This window comes from Bubalus bubalis, chromosome 20 (assembly GCF_019923935.1).
Source record: "Bubalus bubalis isolate 160015118507 breed Murrah chromosome 20, NDDB_SH_1, whole genome shotgun sequence".
NCBI lineage: Eukaryota > Metazoa > Chordata > Mammalia > Artiodactyla > Bovidae > Bubalus > Bubalus bubalis.
Genome location: NC_059176.1, coordinates 6030367 through 6053360, shown reverse-complemented (window position 1 = coordinate 6053360; position 22994 = coordinate 6030367). Strand labels below are relative to the sequence as shown.

At 59.7% G+C, this 22994-nt stretch overlaps 2 protein-coding genes across 11 annotated transcripts in view; one reads left to right on the top strand and one right to left on the bottom strand.

Moving 5' to 3' along the window:
- Window positions 1–8239, top strand: part of CCNK (cyclin K) — a 29998-nt gene extending 21759 nt beyond the window's left edge. For 4 of the 5 annotated variants that reach the window (XM_025271084.2, XM_025271085.2, XM_025271087.2 and 1 more), the window contains 6 exons: window positions 628–797; window positions 1116–1387; window positions 2016–2049; window positions 4158–4211; window positions 4553–4624; window positions 6874–8239. In XM_025271084.2, coding sequence (XP_025126869.1) covers window positions 628–797; window positions 1116–1387; window positions 2016–2049; window positions 4158–4211; window positions 4553–4624; window positions 6874–7499 — 1228 coding nt within the window. In that variant the 3' untranslated portion in view covers window positions 7500–8239. The remainder of the gene's footprint in view (window positions 1–627; window positions 798–1115; window positions 1388–2015; window positions 2050–4157; window positions 4212–4552; window positions 4625–6873) is intronic. The other variant, XM_025271088.2, reaches the window with a different exon arrangement.
- A 367-nt stretch (window positions 8240–8606) lies between these two features.
- The window catches only part of CCDC85C (coiled-coil domain containing 85C), a 78115-nt gene continuing 63727 nt past the window's right edge, over window positions 8607–22994 (bottom strand). The window contains exons 3-7 of one of the 6 annotated variants that reach the window (XM_025271089.3): window positions 21645–21683; window positions 17506–17613; window positions 12666–12761; window positions 12278–12376; window positions 8607–11478 (exon numbers count right to left, since the gene is read on the bottom strand). In XM_025271089.3, coding sequence (XP_025126874.3) covers window positions 11389–11478; window positions 12278–12376; window positions 12666–12761; window positions 17506–17613; window positions 21645–21683 — 432 coding nt within the window. In that variant the 3' untranslated portion in view covers window positions 8607–11388. The remainder of the gene's footprint in view (window positions 11479–12277; window positions 12377–12665; window positions 12762–17505; window positions 17614–21644; window positions 21684–22994) is intronic. The other 5 variants (XM_044932869.2, XM_025271091.3, XM_025271090.3 and 2 more) reach the window with 5 other exon arrangements.

Sequence of the window (22994 nt, the reverse complement as noted above, 5' to 3'; positions counted from 1 at the left end):
CCAGTATACAGCAGAGCTGGGGTTAAATCCAGGTCATCTGCTTCCCAGCAGAGGGGTAACCTGTTACGTCATGGTGGTACAGGATGCTGAAGCCTTACCACCGGCTTGAAACAGAAGTCCAACACAATATACCAGAGAATTTTGACAAGTAAATACTTAAATCCATTTGATTTTGGAAAAGTTGCAGAGTATGTATCTGCAGTTTTATACTTTTTGTGATGGTTCTAGAGCCTTGATGTTCTTGTAGCCCAGACATCTAATGAGGTATTGTATGGGGAACAAAATGCCCGTGAGTAGCGTTGCCTCACGTGAGGAGAAGCATCAGCACCAGGATTCCAGCCACTTAAGAACTTAAATTCACCCGTATTTCATGGCACAGCAGTTTCTGAATGTGCTGGAATTCTTCTGCCTCTTTAAGGAACAGACAGATTAGTAGCTATAGTTAAGTAACTCATTTCAGTACATTTAGAAGGCTAAAAACTTGCTAATTAATATACTGTGTTTGATCATGTATAGGGGTATATAAGCAAACAGACATATGGATACAGCATCTAATCTCCATGCATGTGGTTAGTCGTAAGTGTTTGATCATGCAAGTCAAGCCACCTCTTTTTCTTGTTGAGCTAGTCTCTGCACGACCTTGTCACTACAGTGGGAGCCAGAGATCATAGCAGTGGCGGTGATGTATCTTGCGGGGCGTTTGTGCAAGTTTGAAATACAGGAATGGACCTCCAAACCCATGTACAGGAGATGGTGGGAGCAGTTCGTGCAAGACGTCCCTGTGGATGTTTTGGAAGGTACGGGGCTTGCTGAGTTTTCTGCAGGCTGATCATTCTTCCCTGGGAGCCTTGAGTCCCGAGAATGGATTTTCCCCAGTAGGTACATGCAAACGATTCTTTAATTAAATTCTCTAACATAGAGTGTTCATTCTGTCCGAGCACATTGTTTTGGTGAACTGAAAATGCACACCAGTGCTGCGCACACCAGAGATGGGTGATTAATTAATGCAGATACGACCTGGCATAATGGTCCTTGTAGGGGCATCACAGCTGCAAGGGACGGGGGGATCTCAGAACGTCACCTTGTGAGGAACGCAGTTGTTGCCTCTCGTTTAGACATCTGCCACCAAATCCTGGATCTGTACTCCCAAGGGAAACAACAGATGCCTCATCACACCCCCCACCAGCTGCAGCAGCCCCCGTCTCTCCAGCCCACACCGCAAGCGCCACCCGTGCCACCGTCACAGCCGCCTGCAGGCCCCGAGCCGCCCCAGCCCCCGCAGAAGGACTCGCAGCAGCCGGCCCAGCAGCCGCCGCCGCCGCCGGCCCAGCCACCCAAGAAAGCATCCCCGCAGCCTAGTCCCCCCCGCCAGGCGAAGCGAGCCGTGGTGAGTGCACGGGCTCAGCACCGGGCGGCCGGCTCCCCACAGCAGCCCCACCCCCGCCCCCGACACACCACACTGCGCGTGGTCCCCTCGCTGAGGGGCTGCCTGGACTGCAGCTTCACCGCCTGCATGTCTGTGGGCAGCTGGACCGCTGGTGTGCTGGGAGGGGAGGCCTCTGGGAGCCAGGGCAGCTCTGTCCTCCAGCCACTGCTCTTGCTGTGCCGGGGCCCCAGAACCTGCCAGGGGTCATTTGCGCGTCCGCACACGGCTGGGGTAGGTATCTTCCCGGTCTGTCAGTGACGTGGGGTATCTAAAGGTCCCTCCCCACGGTAGGGGAAGCCCTGCGGGACAGTGGCAAGGCAGCAGCCCCCGCTCACCACGGTGCCCACAGCTCGAGGAGGGCTCAGGGCTCACTGCACAAGAAAGCTAGTCCTGTCCTATTTGAAAGGGAAAGAGGAGGAAGGCAGAAATCTGTCAGGTGCCTTGGTTTGCTCTGCAGGTTCAAGGCAAGGTTAAATTTTGTCTGAGGCCGTGTTCTGGCTGTGATTCTTCAGTGCCTGAATAATTGGTTTTTCTGATGATTACTTTTCAGAGTCTTGGTTAACCACTGTGTATTTTTTTTTTGTAACAGGTTGTTTCTCCCAAAGAAGAGAACAAAGCAGCAGGTAATTTGCTGTTCTTGTGTTTCCTGTTTTAGTTTTATGTGTTGTTTATCAAAACTTTATATTCTTAATCAAAAAATCATTTCCTTTCAGATTTAGATTGACCTTAAAATTTAACTTTGGAGCCCATCCAAAACTGTACCCTACGTGCATTGTCCTCTCTGTGTTCCCTGACTCTGTGTTTTTGGGTTGTACTCTAACAGAAAGTGTCAGTACAAAGAAAAATGCTGCTGCTGCTGCTGCTAAGTCGCTTCAGTCACGTCCGACTCTGTGCGACCCCATAGACAGCAGCCCACCAGGCTCCCCCGACCCTGGGATGCTCCAGGCAAGAACACTGGAGTGGGTTGCCATTTCCTTCTCCAATGCATGAAAGTGAAACGTGAAAGTGCAGTCGCTCAGTCGTGTCCTACTCTTAGCGACCCCATGGACTGCAACCCACCAGGCTCCTCCGTCCGTGGGATTTTCCAGGCGAGAGGACTGGAGTGGAAAACACTAGCGGCAGTGAAAACGTGCTCAGCAACATGCGGCCGTTCCTTGGTGTCAGCAGCAGGGGGCGGCCTCCGCGACCTGCCTTGGATACCAGACTCCCAGATACTTGAGCTGCATGGTCTGCCCTCCCTGTCTGCAGGTGCAAGGGGCCGACTGTATCAAAATGGGCATGTAGGCGAACTGCTGCAGCAGCATTTATTTCTGAAGGTTGGTTAAGCCCACCGCAGTCAGCAGAGTAAAGGCCCCCGGCCGAGCAGCGAGCAGCAGCGTGCAGGTAGAAAGGACGGGAGCCACGAGCCAGGGTGCTGCCTGCTGCTTACGGGGCCAGGCGTCTTTGCAGCACCTATTTGCCCCATATTTGTGGAGCCCAGAATTGGTTCACTTATTTCTGTGCTGGAAACCACAGGGTGAGGGAAGCCCGGACGGTCACAGAGAAGACTAGAGGCGCTTTGCCTCCGACTCAGCCGGCCGGGTGGTGCTGACCCCTGTGCAGGCACAGACCGGGCATATTTCTGATTCTCTGTTTTCTCTGTTGCTTGGTTCCAGGGTAGGAACCCCGGGAATTACTTATTGAACTGTTTGAGATCTTCACGTTACAGTAAAGCTACATTTTTCTCAGGATCTTTGGGGAAATGATGAGTTCAGTACAGGGGAGATCTTTTTTTTTTTAACTCCAGATGGGTAAGCAGCAAGTGTGAGACACAGAAGAGGGAGGGGGCTGTGCTCTGTTTCACGTGGGTGCACGATCCGCTGAGCCGGTGCCACCCTGTGAGAGGCAGAGACAAGCCCGATGGGCCTCGGAGGAGGACTGACGTCAGTCAGCTGGGGCTGACAGGGTGGAGTTTTTAGGTAGATGAAAAGTGATCAGTGGAATTGAGAATTTGGGAGAAAACAAGAGAAAGGAGTTTTACTGGACTGTGGGTTAAAGGGGAATAGCTTTGGCTAGAACTGAAGATGGGATGGAAGCAGTGACCGTGCCCACCTAGTGGAGGGTGGGTGCTGCAGAAGCTGGGGCACCACTGGAGATGTGTGAGCAGGAGATGGCACGGTCTGAGCTCGTTCAGTTCAGAAAGTTTCTTGGCAGTACTCACGGCACGGAGACTGGGGAATGGGGTCGGGGGGATCTCTCGGGAAGAGGGCAAAGAGGGGCCGTCCCTGGACCTTGAATTCAGCCTGTGTCTGAGACGGAGGAAGCCAGGAATGTTGAGCAACTCCAGAGCAGAGCAGTGTACAAGCTACAATAGAGAAAGTTTGAGGAAGAAAGAACCAAAAATACATACGAGAAGATAGAGTGCTCTTTTGGTTGTATGCATACTCTCTCTCCTCGTGACCGGAAGATACTGGACGCAGTGCAGCCTGTCTTGGCCACTTAGCCAAGTGGTCACTGGGGGTGCCAGTTCGATGCAGCCACCCCACCCCAAAGGGTGGGCCGTGTGCTCTGCCCCAAGTGGTCCCGACTGCTTTGCTGTTAGGTCTGCTCGCATCCAGCCTCCAGTTAATGTGCTGATAATTGGGAGTAAATATTTGTGAGAAAATAAACTCGGATGTGCCTGAGCAAGAATTAAACAGCGGCAGTTGCTCCTGTGCACACTCGGGGCCTTTCTTTGTGTTCTCTGTGTTAGGGTGGACCCCGATGGATACCACTTGGCACCTGAGATTCACTCCACTTCTCTCAGGTCATTGGAGGGCTTGTCTTAGGTGGTCAGGAGGAAACCGGACAGATTCGGAAAACGGGCTGGCCATTTTTGTTTTGGGGGGGAGGTGGTGAGAGGTGTGGGGCGTTGGGGGGGGCACAGTCGGGGGAACTGGGGGATGTATTTGTTCGATTTCCTTTTTGTTCTTTTAAAAGGATGGTTTAGCCAGTCTGTCCTTAGCTTCCCTTAAAGCCTTCATATCTGCCTTTTCCCAAAAAAAATTCCTTAACGGTACATTCTTCTCTTCCTTCTCTCTCTCTCTCTCTGTGACATGTTTATTCTACATGAAGAATAGTTTTTTAAAATATATTTTTTCTTTTTAGAACCACCACCACCTAAAATCCCCAAAATCGAGCCCACTCACCCTCCGTTGCCTCCAGCCCATCCACCTCCAGGTGAGTGCTGCTGGTCTCTGGGAAGACCAGTTTTTCTCTCTGCCTTTTTGAAGGACAGATTTTAGAAGTCCTGGGGAAAATTTCTAGAAGAATTTCAGAAATTTAAAAAGACATTAATGACATGGGTGTGGATACTCTCTCAGTGTTGTCCAACTTTTTGCAACTATGGACAGTAGCCTGCCAAGCTCCCCCGTCCATGGAATTCTTCAGGCAGGAATACTGGAGTGGGTTGCCATTTCTTCCTCCAGGGGATCTTCCCCACCCAGGGGATTGATCCAGGGTCTCCTGCACTGCAGGCAGATTTTACTGTTTGTGCCACCAGGGAAGCCCCTGGAACACAAAGGGGGTCCAGGCGGGTGGGAGTTGGGGAGGGTGCAGACTGACCGCGAGAGATGTGTTCTGATGACCCACAGGGTCTCCCAGTCATCTGCACCCTCTCCAACTCCCAGTCCCCCTCCCCTAACCTCATTCTCCCACTCTATCTACCCTGACTCCACACCATCCAGCCCCTTACCCCCTTTCCCCCCTCTGGATATATTTTTCTTGTTTCACATTTCTGAGTTCACGTGAGGACTCTGCAGCCAGATACACTTTCCACAGTGGAAACAACTTCCCCTCTGAAAAATTCACAGATTTATACCAAGGGCAGTCCCAGTCCTCAGGCCTGAAAAATACTGGAAGTCTTCTCTCCTGTCTCGTTCTTGAGGGTCTATTCCCTGGAGCCCCCCAGCAGACCCCAAGCTAAACTCTTTAGAGGGCCCCCAGCGGGGAGACATCCGAGATGGAGCTCCTGTCATGAATGGTGCTGGTGGTGAGGATGTGGGCGGGGGTGGTGTGGGTGCATCCGGGAAGTGGGGTAAGGGGCATGATGCAGGGGGCTGGACCGGAAGGGGCTCGGGTGAGTCTGCACTCCAGCTTGAGCATCCCAGAGAAGTAATCCATGGCTATGTCCACTGACCTGAAATCTCCCTCTGCCCGTCAGAGGTGTCATTTTTCTGGCCTACATGTGACTCCAAGAAGCTGCATAAGGTCTACATCCAGGGCTTCTGCCCCCTCCACGTCCGTGCCCGTCGTCCCCCTCTTGCCCCCCTTCCTCCTCCTAAAGCTGCAGCCTGCTGGCAGTGGTGGCAGTGGCCCCTGCCGCCGCCTCGCCGCCCGTCCCTCCTGCCCCAGCCCTGCTGCAGTGGCCCCATTGGCCCCTCTGCGACCGGCACCCAGGCAGGCCACAGCTCCTCTCAGAAAATTGTTTTTACAGCCAGATAAGTGAGGATGTTGTGAATTCTAAGCATATCTGAATATTCTCTGATCTCTTGTATCCAGAGATGGTGAACTACCCAGGAGAAATGAATTTAGAATTAGTTTTAGGAAAACAACAGCCCTGCCAAGTTAGGAACATTGACCCAGTCTGGGCAGGAGCGCAGTAGACCTCAGGCTCCGGGCTCTGGCGCCTGCTTTCTGTTGGCAGCGTCTCTTCTCAGTACACTTTGAAGAGGAAGCAGTTGTACGTGGAGTCACCTGGAGAAGAAAGAATGAGAAGTGTTGCACAGGCACCCAGTCAACTAGGACGCCTCCGCGACATCACTAGAGAGGGAGGCGGGAAGTTGTAAAGAGCTTCCCCTCTTTACCTTTGGCATCATTTTGGAAGGCGAAGCATTTCGCTAGAGAAGGCGGAAATGGGTGTGTGGGAGGTGCTCCAGAGACCTCTGAGCCTCTGGGGGCCCAGGGACCTGGGACAGGGCACCGGTCAGACCTGCCGCGGGGCGGAGGGGGGTGGTCAGAGACTGACCCATGTGTTGTTGACACCAGGTCACCAGCGTGACCATCTCTCAGCAGACAGTGGTGTGGTCTGGCCCCGGCCTGGGCTCGCCTTTCTCTGGGGGCAGAGATGGGCAGAAAGAAGGGGCCCGCACGTGTTTGTGCTAGATGGGGGGCTGGAGTGGAAGGGGCTTCCTGCACAGGGACGCCCGTGTCTCCTGCGCTCGGGACCAAGGGAAGCAAGGTGGGGAGCCTGTGTGGCGGAAAACGAGCCAACAGCCTCAGGACGCGAGCGCGGGCCATGCTGTCCGGCCACAGAGGCTGCTTGCTGCTCCTTGGGAAGGTGGCCCACGGCACTGCGACAGGGCCCGGAGCCCCAGGGGTGATTGGGCTGCGCCTGGAGCCCGGAGGGGGCGTTGTCCCCCGCCTCCACATGCCGCCCTGCTTGGGAGGCAGCGGCCTGGGCCGGCCAGTGACCCGTCTCCCCTCCGCAGACCGGAAGCCACCCCTCGCAGCCGCTTTGGGTGAGGCCGAGCCTCCAGGCCCCGTGGAAGCCAGCGACCTCCCGAAGGTCCAGATCCCTCCTCCGGCCCACCCGGCGCCCGTGCACCAGCCGCCGCCGCTGCCACACCGGCCGCCACCGCCGCCGCCCTCCAGCTACATAACGGGGATGTCCACCAGCAGCTCCTACATGTCCGGGGAGGGCTACCAGAGCCTGCAGTCCATGATGAAGACCGAGGGCCCCTCCTACGGGGCACTGCCCCCCGCCTACGGCCCGCCGGCCCACCTGCCCTACCACCCCCACGTCTACCCACCCAACCCGCCCCCGCCGCCCGTGCCCCCACCCCCCGCCTCCTTCCCGCCACCTGCCATCCCTCCCCCAACTCCTGGCTACCCTCCGCCCCCGCCCACCTACAACCCCAACTTCCCGCCCCCACCCCCTCGCCTGCCCCCCACCCACGCGGTCCCGCCACACCCGCCCCCGGGCCTGGGCCTGCCACCAGCCAGCTACCCGCCCCCCGCGGTGCCCCCGGGGGGACAGCCCCCGGTGCCCCCGCCCATCCCCCCACCTGGCATGCCTCCTGTCGGGGGACTGGGGCGGGCAGCCTGGATGAGATAACCTTTGACGCCTCTCTTTTCCTTTGTTGTTTTTTTAAAAGTTTTTCTAATCGACTTGAAAAGTAGTTTAAGTGGGTAAGCAGCAGGGTACCTTGAATAATCTCAACAGTTGCAGTATGGGAAGAAGTGGACGGGACCCTGGAGATGAAATCAGGGTGCTCCTGTGCACCTGGAGAGTGGGCATAGCAGCCCGCGGGGGGGCCCAGGCCGCCGGCTGTGACCCCACCGCCTCTCTGGTCTCAGTGCGTCCTCGGGCCCTGCAACAGGTTACTTAACACTGGTGAGACCATTCACCAGCCATGTTGGTCCAACACGCAGCTTCAGCGAGGAGTGCGTTTCCTTCTAGAAACCAGTGCCTATTTTCCCTGGAAACGCAGTTTTCCGTAGTCCAGCTCCCTCTGAAGTCAAGCTCCCATCATTGCTGTCACTCACGGTGTTCTCGCCCGTGGCTCCCAGGCCAGGTGAACGGCTGTTTGATTTAGAGAAACCCACACCCTTTGTGTTCAAGTTACTCTGAAGGGGTTGCCTTGATTGGATGGCTCTATTCTTTTTCCTCCAGGGAGAAAGGGAGAGATGTTCTTGGAAGTAATGTATGTTTACATCAATTTGCAAATTCCTATACATAGAGATATATTTTTTAAGTGTGAATGTAACAACATACTGTGAATTCCATCTTGGTTACAAATGAGACTCCTTCATGAGACTCCTTCAGTCAGTTACCCAATAAAATCAGTTCTGAAATGGCCCCTTTGGTTTGTTACGGGCAGAAGGGGGGGCTCCTGGGGTTTGCAGCCCAGAAGCAGGTCTTCTTCCGGGGGTACAGGAGCAGGCATGGAGGAATGGCCCCCAGGAGATGGCCCAGGAGGGCCTTCAGGGGCCCGCCCCCCACATCAGGCACCGGGCTTTCTCTGGAGTAAGTAGTTGAATGTGATGCTGGTTTGGGACGGTCCATCTCCCTCCATAGGCAGGTCCCTGGGTCAGACCTGGGTTTAAATTGGAAACCCTTTCCCCTGCTGGTCTGTGACTGGAGGCCCTGGAGCAGCAGGCGTCAGCCCCACCATCCGCCCCGAGGGGCCCCATCGCCAGAGACAAATGAGCACTGCGCACGGAGGCTTGCAAGGAGCCTTTATTTATCTAGCGCAAAGTATACACTATCACAATCTTCTCTGTTAACTCCTTTTACTAAAATAGTTCAAATCAGTGTTTTTACCACACTATCAAAAAGTTCTATTTCTTTTTCTCTCCCCAAATCAAAGTGGTTCAATAGAAGGTAGAAACGGGCACAGGAGTCCAGGGCTACCGGCGCTGCCCGGAGCTGGGGTGGGGTCAGCCCGTGCTCCAGCCATCACGTCCCACGGAAGACAGAGTGTGGCTGCCGGCCCGGGGACGGGAGCCAGGCACGCGCCCGTTCCCAGAGAGCAGCACAAATACTTCCCCCACGTTATGAAAAATATACACCTCTACCGCTCTGCAGTCATGCATTTCCTTTGTTTCTTTAAAAAAAAAAAAGGTCAGTAGTATGCATGGTTTCCTCTCAAGTTTTCAAGGAAAAAAAAAAAAAAATGAAAGGTCACTTTTCTCTTTCAAACACTGATGTGTGGCTAATAACTTTTGGATAAAAATGTGCTCAGTGGATTCCGATTCCAGGATGGGCCTGGCCACCAGGGATGAGGCTGGAAGGGTGACATCCAGCACAGTGGGGATGAAAGCCACAGCACAGGGGTCCCATGGGGCTCCGGCAGCAGAGTATCTGAAACAGGGACCTTCATGAAAGGACACCAGGTTCAGCAACACCCCCACCCTCGAGCTTCAGAGCTAAGGCTCTGGACGGGAGGAGGGGCGCCATGGTCGCCCTGCGCACACTCCCTGCTTAGTGGCAGAGCTGGGATTCCCCTGAGCTGGCCCCCGGGATCCTCCTCCAGCCGTGGGTTCCTGCTGCAGCCACGGCCCCGGGCCTGGCGCAGACCGGGCAGAGGCGCTGCAGGCTTTCCAACAACTTATGTGAATGAGATGGTATCCCAGGTACGGCTGTGTCCTGGAAAGCCGTTCCCAGGCAGCGCTGGCTCTGGACACAGGGCAGGAGGGAGACCTCGGCACCGGACGCCACCGCAGCATTAGGGGCAGGGTCACCTCCCTCCACCGGGGAAAGGTCCCTTCGAGGCCCGTTCCCCAGGTCAGTTTGCAGGAGACCCGCAGGTACCAGGACACCTGACTTATTGCTTATTTTCATTGGTGGCCAAGCCAGCCTGACCCAAACGTAACACACGGGGTTCTCGGATATGGCTCCCACCCAGGAGACCCAGGACCCGGGTGTGGGGGGGAGCCTCTGCCCTCCAGCTCGCTGCCCACCTGGGTAGGAATCACCCGGCTCCAAGTGCACACCCCTAGAGACGGGGTGCTCACCACCTGGCCTAAGGACCAGCTCCTCCCAGGGCGCCCACAGCTTTCTGTAACGCCCGGGGCATCAGGACCATGCCTGACGCCAGCAGCAGCACCCACTCAGCACTCCCTGGGCGCGGGCCTCGCCCCGGGGACTGTTCACCCAAGGGTGCCGACGGCAGACAGGCAGTGGGGCCGGCTCCAAGTCCCCGCCAGGGGGAGACCCCGGGCAGCCTCACCCGTCCCTTCACCTGGTCCCCGCCCCTCACGTGAGCCTGGACGCGGCCAAGACAGCCTCCCAGACCGCCAAGCTCTCGGTACCGAGACGCAGGGCTCAGCAGTGCTGGAGGAACTGGAAACAAAGGCCTCTAGCCTCCAGGCCTCACTCCCCTCCCACATACATCTTAACATTTACATGTTTCGCTTTACAGTTTTATACATGGTCATTTTACACCAAAGGTCTTATTTGATCCTCAGAGCCCTGCAAGGAGGGCCTTAGGCTGCGCCCTTGACAGGAGAGGACACTGAAGCTCAGAAAGGAAGGTGGCCACCCACTGAGGGGGGGCAAGGCAGCGGGACTCCTCCGCAACCCACCCCCCACCAGCCGCCCCTCCAGCAGGAGGGTCCCCACTGGCCCCCGCGCTGTGCCTGAGCTGCTGGCCCTGATCCTCTGAGTCCTCCTTTTTTCCCCACCAGGGGCCCAGAGATGCTGAGTGACTTGCTGAAGGTCACACAGGAAAATGAAAGCCAGAGCCCAGGGGGGCCCCTCACAAGGAGGGCAGAACCCCTTCACCTGCAGCCACGCAGCTCCGCACACAGTCACCCAGGAGGGGGCCAGGCGTGGGGGCACCATTCCTGAGCAGGGGCCCGGCCGCGGCCTGGTGCCATCTGCACAGAGACAGACCCGGCCCATCATGTGGAGCACAGACCCGGAAGTGCCTCAGGCCCCTGGGCATGAGGGACCCAGAAAGATGGGGCACCACCTGGCACAAGGCGAGGGAACATGGCAGAGGGTGTGTGGCCAAGGGTGGGGGTGTGGAGTCTAAAAACAAGCAGTGGCTGGCATCAGGGAGGCGCCAGGCTTGGGGGCTAGAGGAGGGGCCGTGGCGGAGCCCCCCTCACCCGAGAGTCAGGGACTGTGCTCGGGGAGCCGGCATTCAGGCCCCGGCCGGCGGCTCAGAAGCGGAGCCCTGTGGGGGCAGTCTGGCAGCCGGCGGCTGCTGTCCCGGGCAGGCGGCAGCCAGGGGTGCCCCTCTGCCGGGGCTGGGCGTCTCCGAGCACTCCTCATCCTCTCGCCAGTGGAGCCCACCGCCGGGCCCCGGAGCAGGAAGGAAGCCGTCCAGGCCGCTCTGCTGGGGAGCCGTCTCCCCGCTGTGCTGGTGTCTGAGAGGCGGGAGGGGCTGCGCCCCGGCAGCCAGGCCGCGACAGGCAGCGTCTATGTACAGTGCACCACGGAGAAAGGAGCCAGCGGCTCGGCACCAGGGCCAAGTCCACGTCCGCAGGGGAGCGGCCTACAAAGGCCCTTTGAACTGGTTCCCAGAGAGATGCTGCCGGATGGAGGGCTTGGAGCTGGCGGCATCTCCCAGTTTCCTCCAGACCACCTGTGGGGGGGAGGGGGCACTGTGAGGGGAAGGCCCGCCCCAAGACGCCCCGGGGGCCTGTGGGCACAGACTGCCCCGTTGCTCAAGATCGCCCACATCCCCTAGAGCCCTGGGGCCAGGGGGGTCACGGAGGAGACCCTCAGACCCAGTCTGTGCACGCCCACCCTCACCACCACTCCCCACCCCGGCGCACAGCACGTCTGGGTGCGGACCTGGCCTCATCATCGTCCAGTGGGGTCTACAGACCCGGGGCGGGGGTGGGGGTGGGGGCGCGGGCAGAGGAGAGGGACTCGGGACACACCACCCCAAGTGGGGCCTGGGTGCAGCCCCCGTGACCCCCCTTCCCTCCTGGCTTCCTCGAGGTCCCACAGGGACAGCACGCATCGACAAGGCAGACGGGAGGAGGATGCTCTGCCTCCCCGAAGCCCCAGAGGGGCCCAGCTTCCCAAAGCCAAGGCAGCCCCGGGCTGGGGGACTCGCAGAGCAGAGAGGGTCCCACGGGCACCCACAGTCTGAGCACCACCTGTGCGCTGCCAGCAGCCAGAGCAACACTGGGAGACGGGTCAGGGGTCAAGGGTCAGGACGTGCGGGGCAAACCAGACCAGGATCAGGGACTCTGTTCTCAGGGAGGGGAAGCGGGGAAGAAGGAAGATGGGGCAGGGAAAGGGGGAGGGGAGGAGGAGGTGGAGGGGGCCAGGGAGAGGCCAGGGCTCCTGGAGCCCCAGAGCCTGCCCCCAGACCCCAGGCCCTCGCCCCTCCAGTGGGACCCAGCCAGCAGCCCCCTGCCCCGGGACCTCACGTTGCACATCTCGCGGACGATGGCCTTCTCCTTCTCACTGAGGTCCTCCTCACAGCTGTCCTGCAGCGGCCTGTCGAGGTTTTCATGCACCTCCAGGACCTGAAGGGGCGGTCCCCAGATCACCAGGCAGGCCCTGGGCATTGCCCACCGCCCCCACCTGACCTCCCCCAGGCCTCAGCACCCCCGGCTGCCACCCGGCACCCCCAAACCCCTCCCCCACAGTGTTCCAGGCAGCCAGGGCACCCCCTCGGCCTCCCTGCCCTGTTGCTCAGCAGCCCCGAGGCCCAGAGAGGGCAAATGTGGGGTCCAAGGTCGAATCCGGAAGAGCAGCAGGGACCAAGGTGGGGGCCCCCAGAGGGAGCGGGAGCTGTCAGGGCCGGGTCCTCACCTTCATCGCGTGCACCACAGCCTCGGGCTTCTGCCCCACGGAGCTGTAGCCACCGGAGGAGGGCGAGGGCAGTTCGGGAGCCGGGCAGGCTGGGCCCTGCGAGAATGGACTGTATCTGAGCTCAGAGCTCGCCCTGGCTGGCTCCCGGGGGCAGCCACAGGGCGACCAGCGGCTGGCAGAGGGCCTTGCGTCTGGGCCAGGGCCCGGGTGGGAGGAAACGGGGGCTGAGGTGATGGGGGGAGAGGAGGCTGGGAGGGAGGGCTGCGCCAGGGCAGAGGAGCAGCGAGAAACCTCCCCCCTTCCCAAGAAACCTCCCCACTTCCCAAATCCCATCAGTTTAGTCGCTCAGTCGTGTCTAACTCTTTGCGACCCTATGGACTGCAGCACACCAGGCCTCCGTGTCCATCACCAACTCCTAGAGTTTACTCAAACTCATGTCCATGGAGTTGGTGATGCCATCCAACCATCTCATCCTCTGCATCCCCTTCCCATAGGCCCCTGTAAACAGCCCACGGGGAAGGTCTACTGTTCTGTTTGGCAGGTCACCTAGGAAGATGCGGAAGGGCTTGGGCTCTAACCCCACGCAGCCTGACTCCTAAGGCCCCTCTCCCGGCCCAGTTTCCATCCTCTAGGGCCATCGTGGGGCTTCCAAGCCCTGAGCCAGGCCTCCCAGTCCTGACCCTCCCAGCCCTGTCCGAGAATGGCCACCACATTCAGCAAACACTCTAACTGGCAACTAGGAGCCGGGCTCCCACAACAGCCTGGGAGGCCAGGAGATGAGGCCAGGAGAGGAAGGGATCCAGCCTCCGGTTCCCTGCCTGCCCTGCCTGCCAGTGTTGGAGGTCGAGCATCTGCCCAGCTTCTCCTGGGCAAGGGGCGCTGGCCAGGCAGCCGTGGGGCAGGAGGCAGGCCTTCGGGCTGCAGTGGGGACACCCCAGGCCCCAGAGCAAGGTCAGGAAGGACTCAAGGCCGCATGGAAGGAGCTCACACTCAGAGACAGCTGGAGCCCTGGGGCCAGCAGGAGCCAGAAGGTCAGGAGACGCTGGGCCAGGGCCTGAGATAAAGCAGCAGGTGCTGGAAGCCAGAGAGAAAACACCGAGAAGTCCCCAGGGAGTGCATGAGGGAGAGAAGACCCTGGGGTCTTGGGCGTCCCTCCCATCTCTGACTCTTGGGTTTTCTTCTCCATCAACCGCCCGATGACCCCTCCAGAAACCAGGCCGACTCAGTGAGCTCAGAAGATGAGGCCATGGCCCCAGGATCCTGCCCAGCCAGGCCATGCTGTGCAGGGACCCTCGGGGTCTGGAACATTCCACCACCAGCAGCCAACCTCTGCAGTCACCCCACCTGCCAGCATGGCCTGGACCTGCTCCCAGGGAAGCCTGGCAGGCTCGTCCTGCTCCCGGTTCCACACAGAGGCCAAGACCCCCCAGCCCTGGGGTCTGGGAAAGCTGGGCGTGGGCATGGTTCTCCAGGGAGGCCCAACCCACTCTGTATCTCCGTCTCTGTCTCTCAGCCAGGGTCTCCGTGTGTTGCAAGGCATGTGCAGAGCCCTGGGATGCTGTTCCCTAACTCTGGCCCAGGCTGCCTGGTCTCTGGTGTCATGTGGGCGAACCAAACACGGTCCTGGGGGGCAGGGGGCTGGAGAGGGTGTGGGCCACAGCCAAGTCTGCACCTGGGACAGAAGGCGGCCCTCCCCGCACTGGCCAGCAGGGGGCGACAGTCTCTCACACACACACAGCCCCAGAAGGCGCCTGGCCCTTGGCAGCTCTGGGCCCAGGGACAGGTTCCTGAAACAAAAGCCAGGAGTGGCTGGGGGAAGCTGTGCAATCCAGCCCTTTCCTGGGCCTCCTCGCTGGGCCAATACCAGGTGCTAATGGGGCTTCCCTGGTGGCTCAGATGGTAAAACATCTGCCTGCAATGTGCGAGACCCAGGTTCGATCCCTGGGTCAGGAAGATCCCCTGGAGAAGGAAATGGCAACCCACTCCAGTATTCTTGCCTGGAAAATTCCATGGATAGAGGAGCCTGGTGGGCTACAGTCCATGGGGTTGTAAAGAGTGGGGCACAACGGAGCAACTTCACTCAATGAGTATGCGGAGGAGTGAACCTGAGAGCATTTCCCAAACTAGCTCACCCTGGAAGACTGACCCCCCCTGACCCTGATCACAGCCTGGAAGGCCCAAGGATGCCTCCCCAGCTCCCTAAGTGCCCACTCGGAGCAGGGCAGCCCACCGAGGGCTGACTGCAACCCTCTGTGCTGAAGCCATCTTTTCTATGCACCCATTTTACAGATGAGGAAGGGAAGGCTGCAAGACTTGCCTGAGGCCAAATAGCTAGTAAACCAGGGGGCCCAAGCCTCCAGCCCGGGGCTGTGGGATGCAAGGACCAGTGCCCAAAGTGGGGAGACGAGTGTGCACCCCAGAGAACTGAACACAGATGTCTACACAAATGCCCCGTCCGCAGGTGTTCAGAGAAGCACAATCACAGGAGGCAAAAATGGAAACAGAGCCATGCACAGCACCTGACGAATGGCTGAACAAAACATGGGTACCCACACGGTGGGGGGCTGCTTAATAAGAAAAAGGCACGAAGCTCTGACACCTGCTACAGTGTGGATTCACCCGAGAAACCCAGTGCTCAGAAGCCAGGGACCAAGACTGACACGTGTTATGCTTCCATTTATAAGAAATATCCAGAAAAGGCAAACGCAGAGGCAGAAAGCAGATTAGTGATTGTCAGGGGCTGGCAGGAGGGGGTGGGGAGGGATTGCTAATGAGCACAGGCTTGCTTTCTGGGGTGAGGGAGACATTTTGCTGCGAGGATTGCACAGATCTGTGAAGATACTAAAATCCACTGAAATGGACACTTAAAATAGCCTCACAGAAGGAGTGTCCACACCCAGGTACAGAAGAGACAGCACCCCTGGCAGCGTCAGAGGGTCCTCCCCACACAAGCCTCCTCTCCTGGTGCATCCGTACGCAGGACATGGGGCTCAGCGCTCAGCCGCTCCAGAGAGGCTCCGTGCCCCATAAACAGCCCGAGAGGCCTGGACCGCGAGCCTCCACCTGAGCTCGGGCCCCTCTGTGGCGTCCTCCCACAAGACAGCCCAACCCTCCCCCTCCACCCCAGGAACCTGCCCCCCAGCCTCAGTGGAGCTGTGGGCTGGTCCCCAGCCCCCAGGCCCAGCTTGGCCTGGGTTCTGGCATGGACTAGCCATGTGACCCTGGCAATCCACCCTACCTCTCCTCGGTGGGCCTCAGCTGCCTTCCCTCTGAAGTAGGGTGACAACCCCTGGCCACGCAGGGCAGCCTAAGGGAGGCCCATGGGGCCCCTCTTAAAGCCTCCTCCAGGAAGCCTTCCAGAAGCCTCCGTCCCTCCGACAGCCCAAGCAGCACTGTCAAGGCTTCAGGGGCTCAGCCTGGAGGAGCGAGCTTCCTCTGCTTACATCCCACAGGCCTGGCTCCTGGCACCACCGGAGCCAGCTGGGCCTGCAAAGCACTTTACAGGTTACACAGCACTTCACAGTCTGCAGCCTGCCGAGGCTTCAGCGCACAGTACTATCAGTGGTGAGGATTCCCACAGCCCAGGGAGAGGGTACGAAGGGCTGGAGAGCCGCCCCCCGTGGGGGCGATGCTGGGCTTTTCAGAGCCCTTCATCAGGAAGCAATTGGAGCCTCACTGAGCCATGGGGCTCCTGGGTAAATATTTGGATTATCTGTCGTCAGCGGGCTTTGCCGCCTCTGCAGCGTCAGCAGCTACATTCCTGGAGAAGGTGCGAGGCCTCGGAGAGAAACTGCAGAGGATTCCGCCGGCAGCCAGCAGCGGCGCCAGCCCTCTCGCGCCAGCTTGGAGTCCCAGGAGGCATCCCAGGCTCACCCTCACTGGCCGGGATGGAGGTGGGCAGCAAGGCCGGGACCCTGGGGGAGAGTCGGGCCCACCGTGACCTCAGGCCGGCTTGGTTTCCTATCTGTTCTGCGGGGACGGTGAGGTCCCCGCCCTGTGACAAGGCTTCTGGGCGTGGGGAGAGCCCGGCACAGCCTTCCACGTAACAGATGCTCAGTAAGCATCACACGGCTCACCCGAACGCGTGCTTCTGGGGGAGGTGGTTTTGCACATTTACTGATTTGTGCAGTCACCCAACAGAACACTTTCATCACCTCCTCCCCGTTCCCCCGAGCCCCTGGCAACCACTCCCGCACTCTCTGCCTCTATAGATCCCTGCCTTCTGCACACACAGAGTCACCAGGGATGACGCGCATTCACCCACAAGGAGCGGTCCTGAGCTGACCATGCACATCCTGGGGAGTGAGCCCCCTGCTGCCCTCCCAGGGCAGGTCAGGGCCCAGGCGAGAACCCAGGACAACTGTGGGGGCCCTGGCAAGAACTGAAGCATGCAAGCATACACCTGAGCTCAAGCCTGGGGTAGCAACCCCCGCACAGACTCAGGCCAGCCACACCCCAGCTGGGCAGCATCTCCCTGCTGCATCCACAGAGGGACACATGCCCACAGAGACAGAGAGACTGTGGCTGGGCCTCATGGCCACTACACCAGCCTGCGATGCCAGGGATGGCATCTCAAGCTGGGCCTCCACCTCCCACCAACACACTGGGAGCCTTACAAGGTTCCAAGGGTCGAGGGCAGAGGTCAAGGGTCAGGGGCCCAAGCGCTGCCCCGGAAGACCTTGGGCAGAAGCCAAGGGTCCCCAGTCTAGCTCAGCTGTGACCGCCCACGTGGCCCTGGGCAGGTTACAAGCAAGCGCGGTCTGAGCCACACCCCTCCAACTCCCCGGGGGGGTCCAGGGTCCTCCTGGGCATGGTGGGGCCTTGGGGGAGGGGCACTTACGTTCTGCAGGGAGTCCTGGTAGGAGGGCGGCAGGCTGGAGAGCTGGGACTCCGAGTGGTACGGGGAGAAGCCTTTCCGCAGCGTCCTGAACTCCCCGGGGCCTGCCTGCTGCAAGAGAGAGAGAGAGAGAGAAGGGGGCGGGGTTGGATGTGGGGTGGGGGGCTGCGCCGGGAGGGCTGAGGACTGCTGGCCTCTCTGCTGCATGAGACGCCCCAGCCTGGTCCTCAGGGCACCTGCCAGGGGGCCCTGCCTGTGCCTTCTCACTTCCTCGCCCCCTCTATCCATCCTCACTGCCATGGCCATCAGAAGCCCTTGACATGCCTCTCCCCACTCAAGCGTCAGAGCCACGAGGCCAGGGGCTTTGATTCGCTCCCTGCTGCATGCTTTATAAACATCTGCTGAGTGGCCAAATAAACAGGTGAGTGAGTCGGTGGCTCTCCCCACCCCTCTCCACCCTCGCCCCTCTGCGCCAGCATCCTGCCCCTGGGGTCCCCCGCAAGGCCTGGGGAACAGCCTCTCCAGCCCTGGGGCTCACATCCAGGGTAGGGGGAAGCCCGCCCACCACCATGAGGCTGGGGGCTGCCTACGGAGTGAGCCTGCACAGCTCTCTGACACTTGCCCACGAGCCTCTGCCATCGGACAGGGAGCTCCCAAATGTGAGCCCCGGACCTCGCCCTCTGTGTCCACAGGGACCAGTGCCGCTGCGCTCGTGACTAAAGCCCAAGGCGTGCTTAGAAGGAGTGGACAAGGGAAGAGAGAGTGAATGAATGAATGAATGAACAAGTATAGATTGCTCATTCTTGTTCATATAGAATGAACAAGATGAACAACCCTTAAGTGGTTCGCTTGGGCAAAGCAACACACAGTCCCCGTACAGAAGCTGGGGCTGGACCCAGACAGGGGGAGGACCCAGGGGCCACACTCAAACCAGCACAGCCCCCAGTCCAGCCGAGCAGAAGCCTTGGTCTGAGGGCCCTCTAAGTCCCTTCGACCCTGGGATGGCGTTTCTGATCCCAACACCCTCTTCTACTTCAAAGGAACTTCGGGAACACTGCTGGGCAGATAAAATTCAGTGGAATGTCCTATAAATCAGCAGGCTGTTGAGTTGCCCAAACAAACCCTTCGAGGGGAGGAGGGCAGGGGTGAGAAATACGGGCAGCAGCCTCGCTGGGGCAGGCGGGGGGCTGGGGTTGGGGGACCTCCTCCTTCTCATCAGCACCCCCGCCCCCCACCTCACCCAGAGGCATCTGCACACACCCTGCCGCCCTCTCACCAGCCACTGGATCCAGCTCCCCGTTTCCCATGGGACCTTCACCCTCATCGAGTCCCTGGGCTCTGCTCTCCTGCCCCCCCATCATGCCCAGGGCTGACCCCCTCAAGCCTCACAGTCTCTAGCGCCCTGTGTCTGCAGGCCAAGAGTGGAGGCGACCAGAACAGCGGACAGGCGGCCACTCCCTGATTAACCCCCCCAAGCCCCACCCCCACCCTCAGCGGTCAGACAGACACCAGCCACCCAGCTAAACATGGTTCCCATGGCCTGGGGGAACCCAGAGTAGGGAGAAGCGGGCAGGATCTCACTCGGGGACCTCAGGCACAGCCCTCTGTCTGAAACTGGGACAGTCACGCCCTATCACAGCCTGTCTAGGTCAACCTGCAGCATCAGCGTCCCAGGCACAGTGACCCTCCCTGGCCCGGCCAGGGGTCTGAGTGGAGGAACCTCTACCAACAGCCCGCAAAAATAAGAGGCCCCGCGCCTGCCCCCAGCATTGGGATTTCCCTCCCCCAGGGCGCCCCTGCCTACCTCAGCAGGGTGGGAGGAAGGTCTCACCCCAGCTCCACTTAAAAGCAAAACTCCCAAACCAAATTATTTTCTTGGGTAGATCTCCACTGACAGCTGCAAAATCTCCTCTGAGAGTGTGTTCTAAACCCAACACATGGACTGTCCACGCCTGGGGCCACAGGCGTCTCCCCCGGGCCCTGGAGCCTTTCTCCACCAGCCCCCCCGCCCGCCCCCGCCTGCCTGGCAAGAGAAAGCCAAAGGACCAGGCATAAGGCCCAGCTGGCCCAACACACACACGTGTGGATGTGGATGTGGCCACAGGGCCGGGCACTGGAACTCCGGCGCTCCCGTGGGCCCCAGGGACCAGGAGGCAGATGCCTCCCTGTCCCCGCCCACATGCAGTCCAGATACTGCCCTGGGCTGCAGCTCCCCTCGTCCACAGGGTCTCTGATCCAGGAACAAATGGGATCACAAGCAGCCCACGTGCTGCTTCTGAAAACACTGGTTTGTACGTCTCCTCCCTCCCCCGGACGATTCCCTGGGGAGGAGGTGTATATGTGTGTGCAAGGGGGCGGGGAGATTTTAATTAGCAGCATGCAATTCCCACCCCTGCCTTCGGTGATGGGTGTTGTGCATCAATATTTGCGAGCCCACAGCGCTTGAGGAGCAAGCTACAAAGCTGGCGGGGAGAACGCACCAGCTTTCATGAGGGGCAATGCGCCTAATGACGCATCAAAATGAAGAAATGTAATTGCACTTAAATCCAAATTAAAAATCCTGCTATTTGCCCGCCAGTGCCCTGGAAGATGAAATCCCCGAGGGTTTCACTGCTGAGGGGGAGCGGTCTTCTAGGGTGACTGGGCGGGCAAGGGATGAGGCTCATTGCCGCTCCCCAGGAGAGGACCGCCCTGCCCACACCAGGCTCCCAAATGGGGTCCCTCAGGACATGGAGGGGTGGATCGGACACAGAGCAGGAGCTGGAACCGGGTTGCCCGAATCCTTAAAAGAGAAGGTAACGATCCCAGCGCTGAAATCCCCTTCTACCCGGTCCCGCCCACGCCAAGGGCAGCGTAATGGTTCTGGATAGGGTTTGGGGGGCCAGGCTGGGTTAGTGGGGGCACCCAGGAGGCTGCAGAGGCCTCCATCCGGGGCCCTCAGCTCAGAGCCGGCCGCAGTGGGCAGCATGAACTCAGGCCACCCAGCTTCTCCGAGCCTCTGCAGAGCTGCAAGGAGGTTCCAGCAGCAGGAACGGTGGTCATCAGCTTCCCAGGGAATCCTGCTTGCAAAGCTGGTGGGGGCGGGGGGGCGGCACCCCCAGATCCTCCTGGGGAGGACCATCAGGGGAGATGCTGAAGATAAATGGAACTCAGAGAAAAGGGGGCCATGTGCCCACCCCCGCCCCTCCACTGGGGCTCCTTTCTGGGCTCAAAGGCAGCTGCTCACCCCGCCCTCCTGCTCCCAAAGTGCTGGAGGCCCCTCGGGTGGGCCTCACGCTACCCCCAGATCTGGTCGCTAAGCACTGACTGTGTACACACCTGAGCAAGGGGGGCACCCGACAGGTGAGGCGAGGCCTGCGGCTCTGGTGATGGGAGGCGAGAACTGACACGGGGGTGCCCGGGGTCCCCACCAGGCAGCCTGCCCGCAGGTGACCACTCAGATTCAGGGCCCCCGGGCCGATCTGCACGCAGCGACCAGGGGCAGGGCCCCTCAGAGGGAACCATCCCTCGGGCTGCCGGCCCTCACAGGGCAGGGCGGTGTCAGCGTCTCGTGACAGGAACAAGGCTCTGATCCCAGGTGACAACAGCCCTGCTTTCCAGAATGGTAACCGAGGGCGGTAATGCCTGCCTCCCAGGGGTGCTGGGGCTGGGAGCCTATCGCTGGGCGCCGGTGGGCTCTTCTGACCACCAGGCACCCCTGGAGACCTCGCCCGAGGACCCCGGCCAGCCAGGAGCCAGCACTAACCCCTGGGGCCTTGGCCAGCCAGCCCCTCGCCCCACCAGGCACTGCGGGTTCTCCTGCAAAGTGTGGATCACGACCTGTCCTCCTGCAGCGCCGCCCCCTCCCGCCCCCCGCCACGACCCCGCACCCTGGGCAGATCGGATGAGAGGTGGGTGAGGGGGGCCTGGGCAGAGCGTCACAGCAGGCCCTGCCTGGAAACTCTTGGGTGTTGTTTTGTAAAGCTGGGAATTAACACCAGCTCAGAGAGGAGGCAAAGCCTAAGATGAATCTAAATGCCGGACCCTGGGTGGTGGTCAGCTCCCCGGGGAAGGGACAGGAAGGCCATCACACAGCACTGCAAGCCGCCCCCACCCCACACGCCACTGCACACCAGCCCTCCCCCAACCCCGGGCAGGGCTACCTGAAGCCAGCGACGGGGGCGGCCGTAGGGGCGGGGCAGCTGGAAGGGAAGAGAGCACGTGTCATCCCGCAAACGCCTCCCACCACCCTTAGCTCTGCCCTTCCCCCGCCCCGGAGACTCCCACTGCCCCAAAGCCACCAGGAGCTCTGCTGGGCTGGAGTGGGAGGCGGTCCCAGGGCCCAGGTGGGGTCCCCAAGGTGCCTCATCAGAGTCCCACGTTTTCAGAAACTCCAGATTCCACAAGAATGTGACCCAGCACATGGCCAGCCCCGGACTCCACGAGGCTGACACCAGAACCCAGGACACAGCTACCCTCCTGGGAGGCACCCCAAGACCCCAGCCAGCCCCGGGGAGGCCAGGGATCTGCCTCTGCTGTGTCCCCAGGGCGAAGGTCCCTCACGGGAACCCACAGGTCCTGCCGGCCAGATTTCCTTCCTTTTTCCCCCTTTTATTTTATAAGAACTCATCTGCAGGCCATTGAACCAAGGGCTGCAGGGTGACCCGGGCCCAGAGGGTTTCTCCGATCGGACCTCAGATGAGGCACGTGGCATCCAGGTGTGGTTAATGAATGGCTGGTATTTCTCATCCACAGCTGGCACTGCCGTACTCCCCACGCAGCGTCGGCTCTCAACCTGGGATGTGAGTATGGCCCAGGACCGTGGGGCCTGTGACCAACAGGTACCACAAGACCAGGTCTCAGCCACAATGACCACTGTCTGCTCCTGTGTCCCCTGGCACAATACGGTGACTGGGGGGCAGGCCATGTGACCTCCACAGGGGGAAGACGGGGGCTTTGGAGGGCACGTGCTCAGCCGCATCTGACTCTTGGCAACCCTGTGGACTGTAGCCCTCCAGGCTCCTCTGTCCACGGGATTCTCCAGGCAAGAATACTGGAGTGGGTTGCCATTTTCTCCTCCAGGGGATCTTCTCCACCTAGGGATTGAACCTGCAACTCCTGTGTCTCCTGCATTGCAGATAGATTCTTTACCACTGAGCCCCCTGGGAAGCCACTGGAGGGCACTGCTGCTGCTGCTGCTAAGTCGCTTCAGTCGTGTCCGACTCTGTGCGACCCCATAGACGGCCTCCCACCAGGCTCCCCCGTCCCTGGGACTCTCCAGGCAAGAACACTGGAGTGGGTTGCCATTTCCTTCCCCAATGCATGAAAGTGAAAAGTGAAAATGAAGTCGCTCACAGACATTGCTAAATCCAAATCCCATCACAGGTGACAGATCCGAGCAGCTCCCCTGCCTCCTGGTCTCTTGCATGTCAAATGGGGTCCACAAGACACTCAGCTGCTGAGTGACCCCCAGGCGAGGTCACAGTCGCTGACCCGCGACCCTTACCACCAGC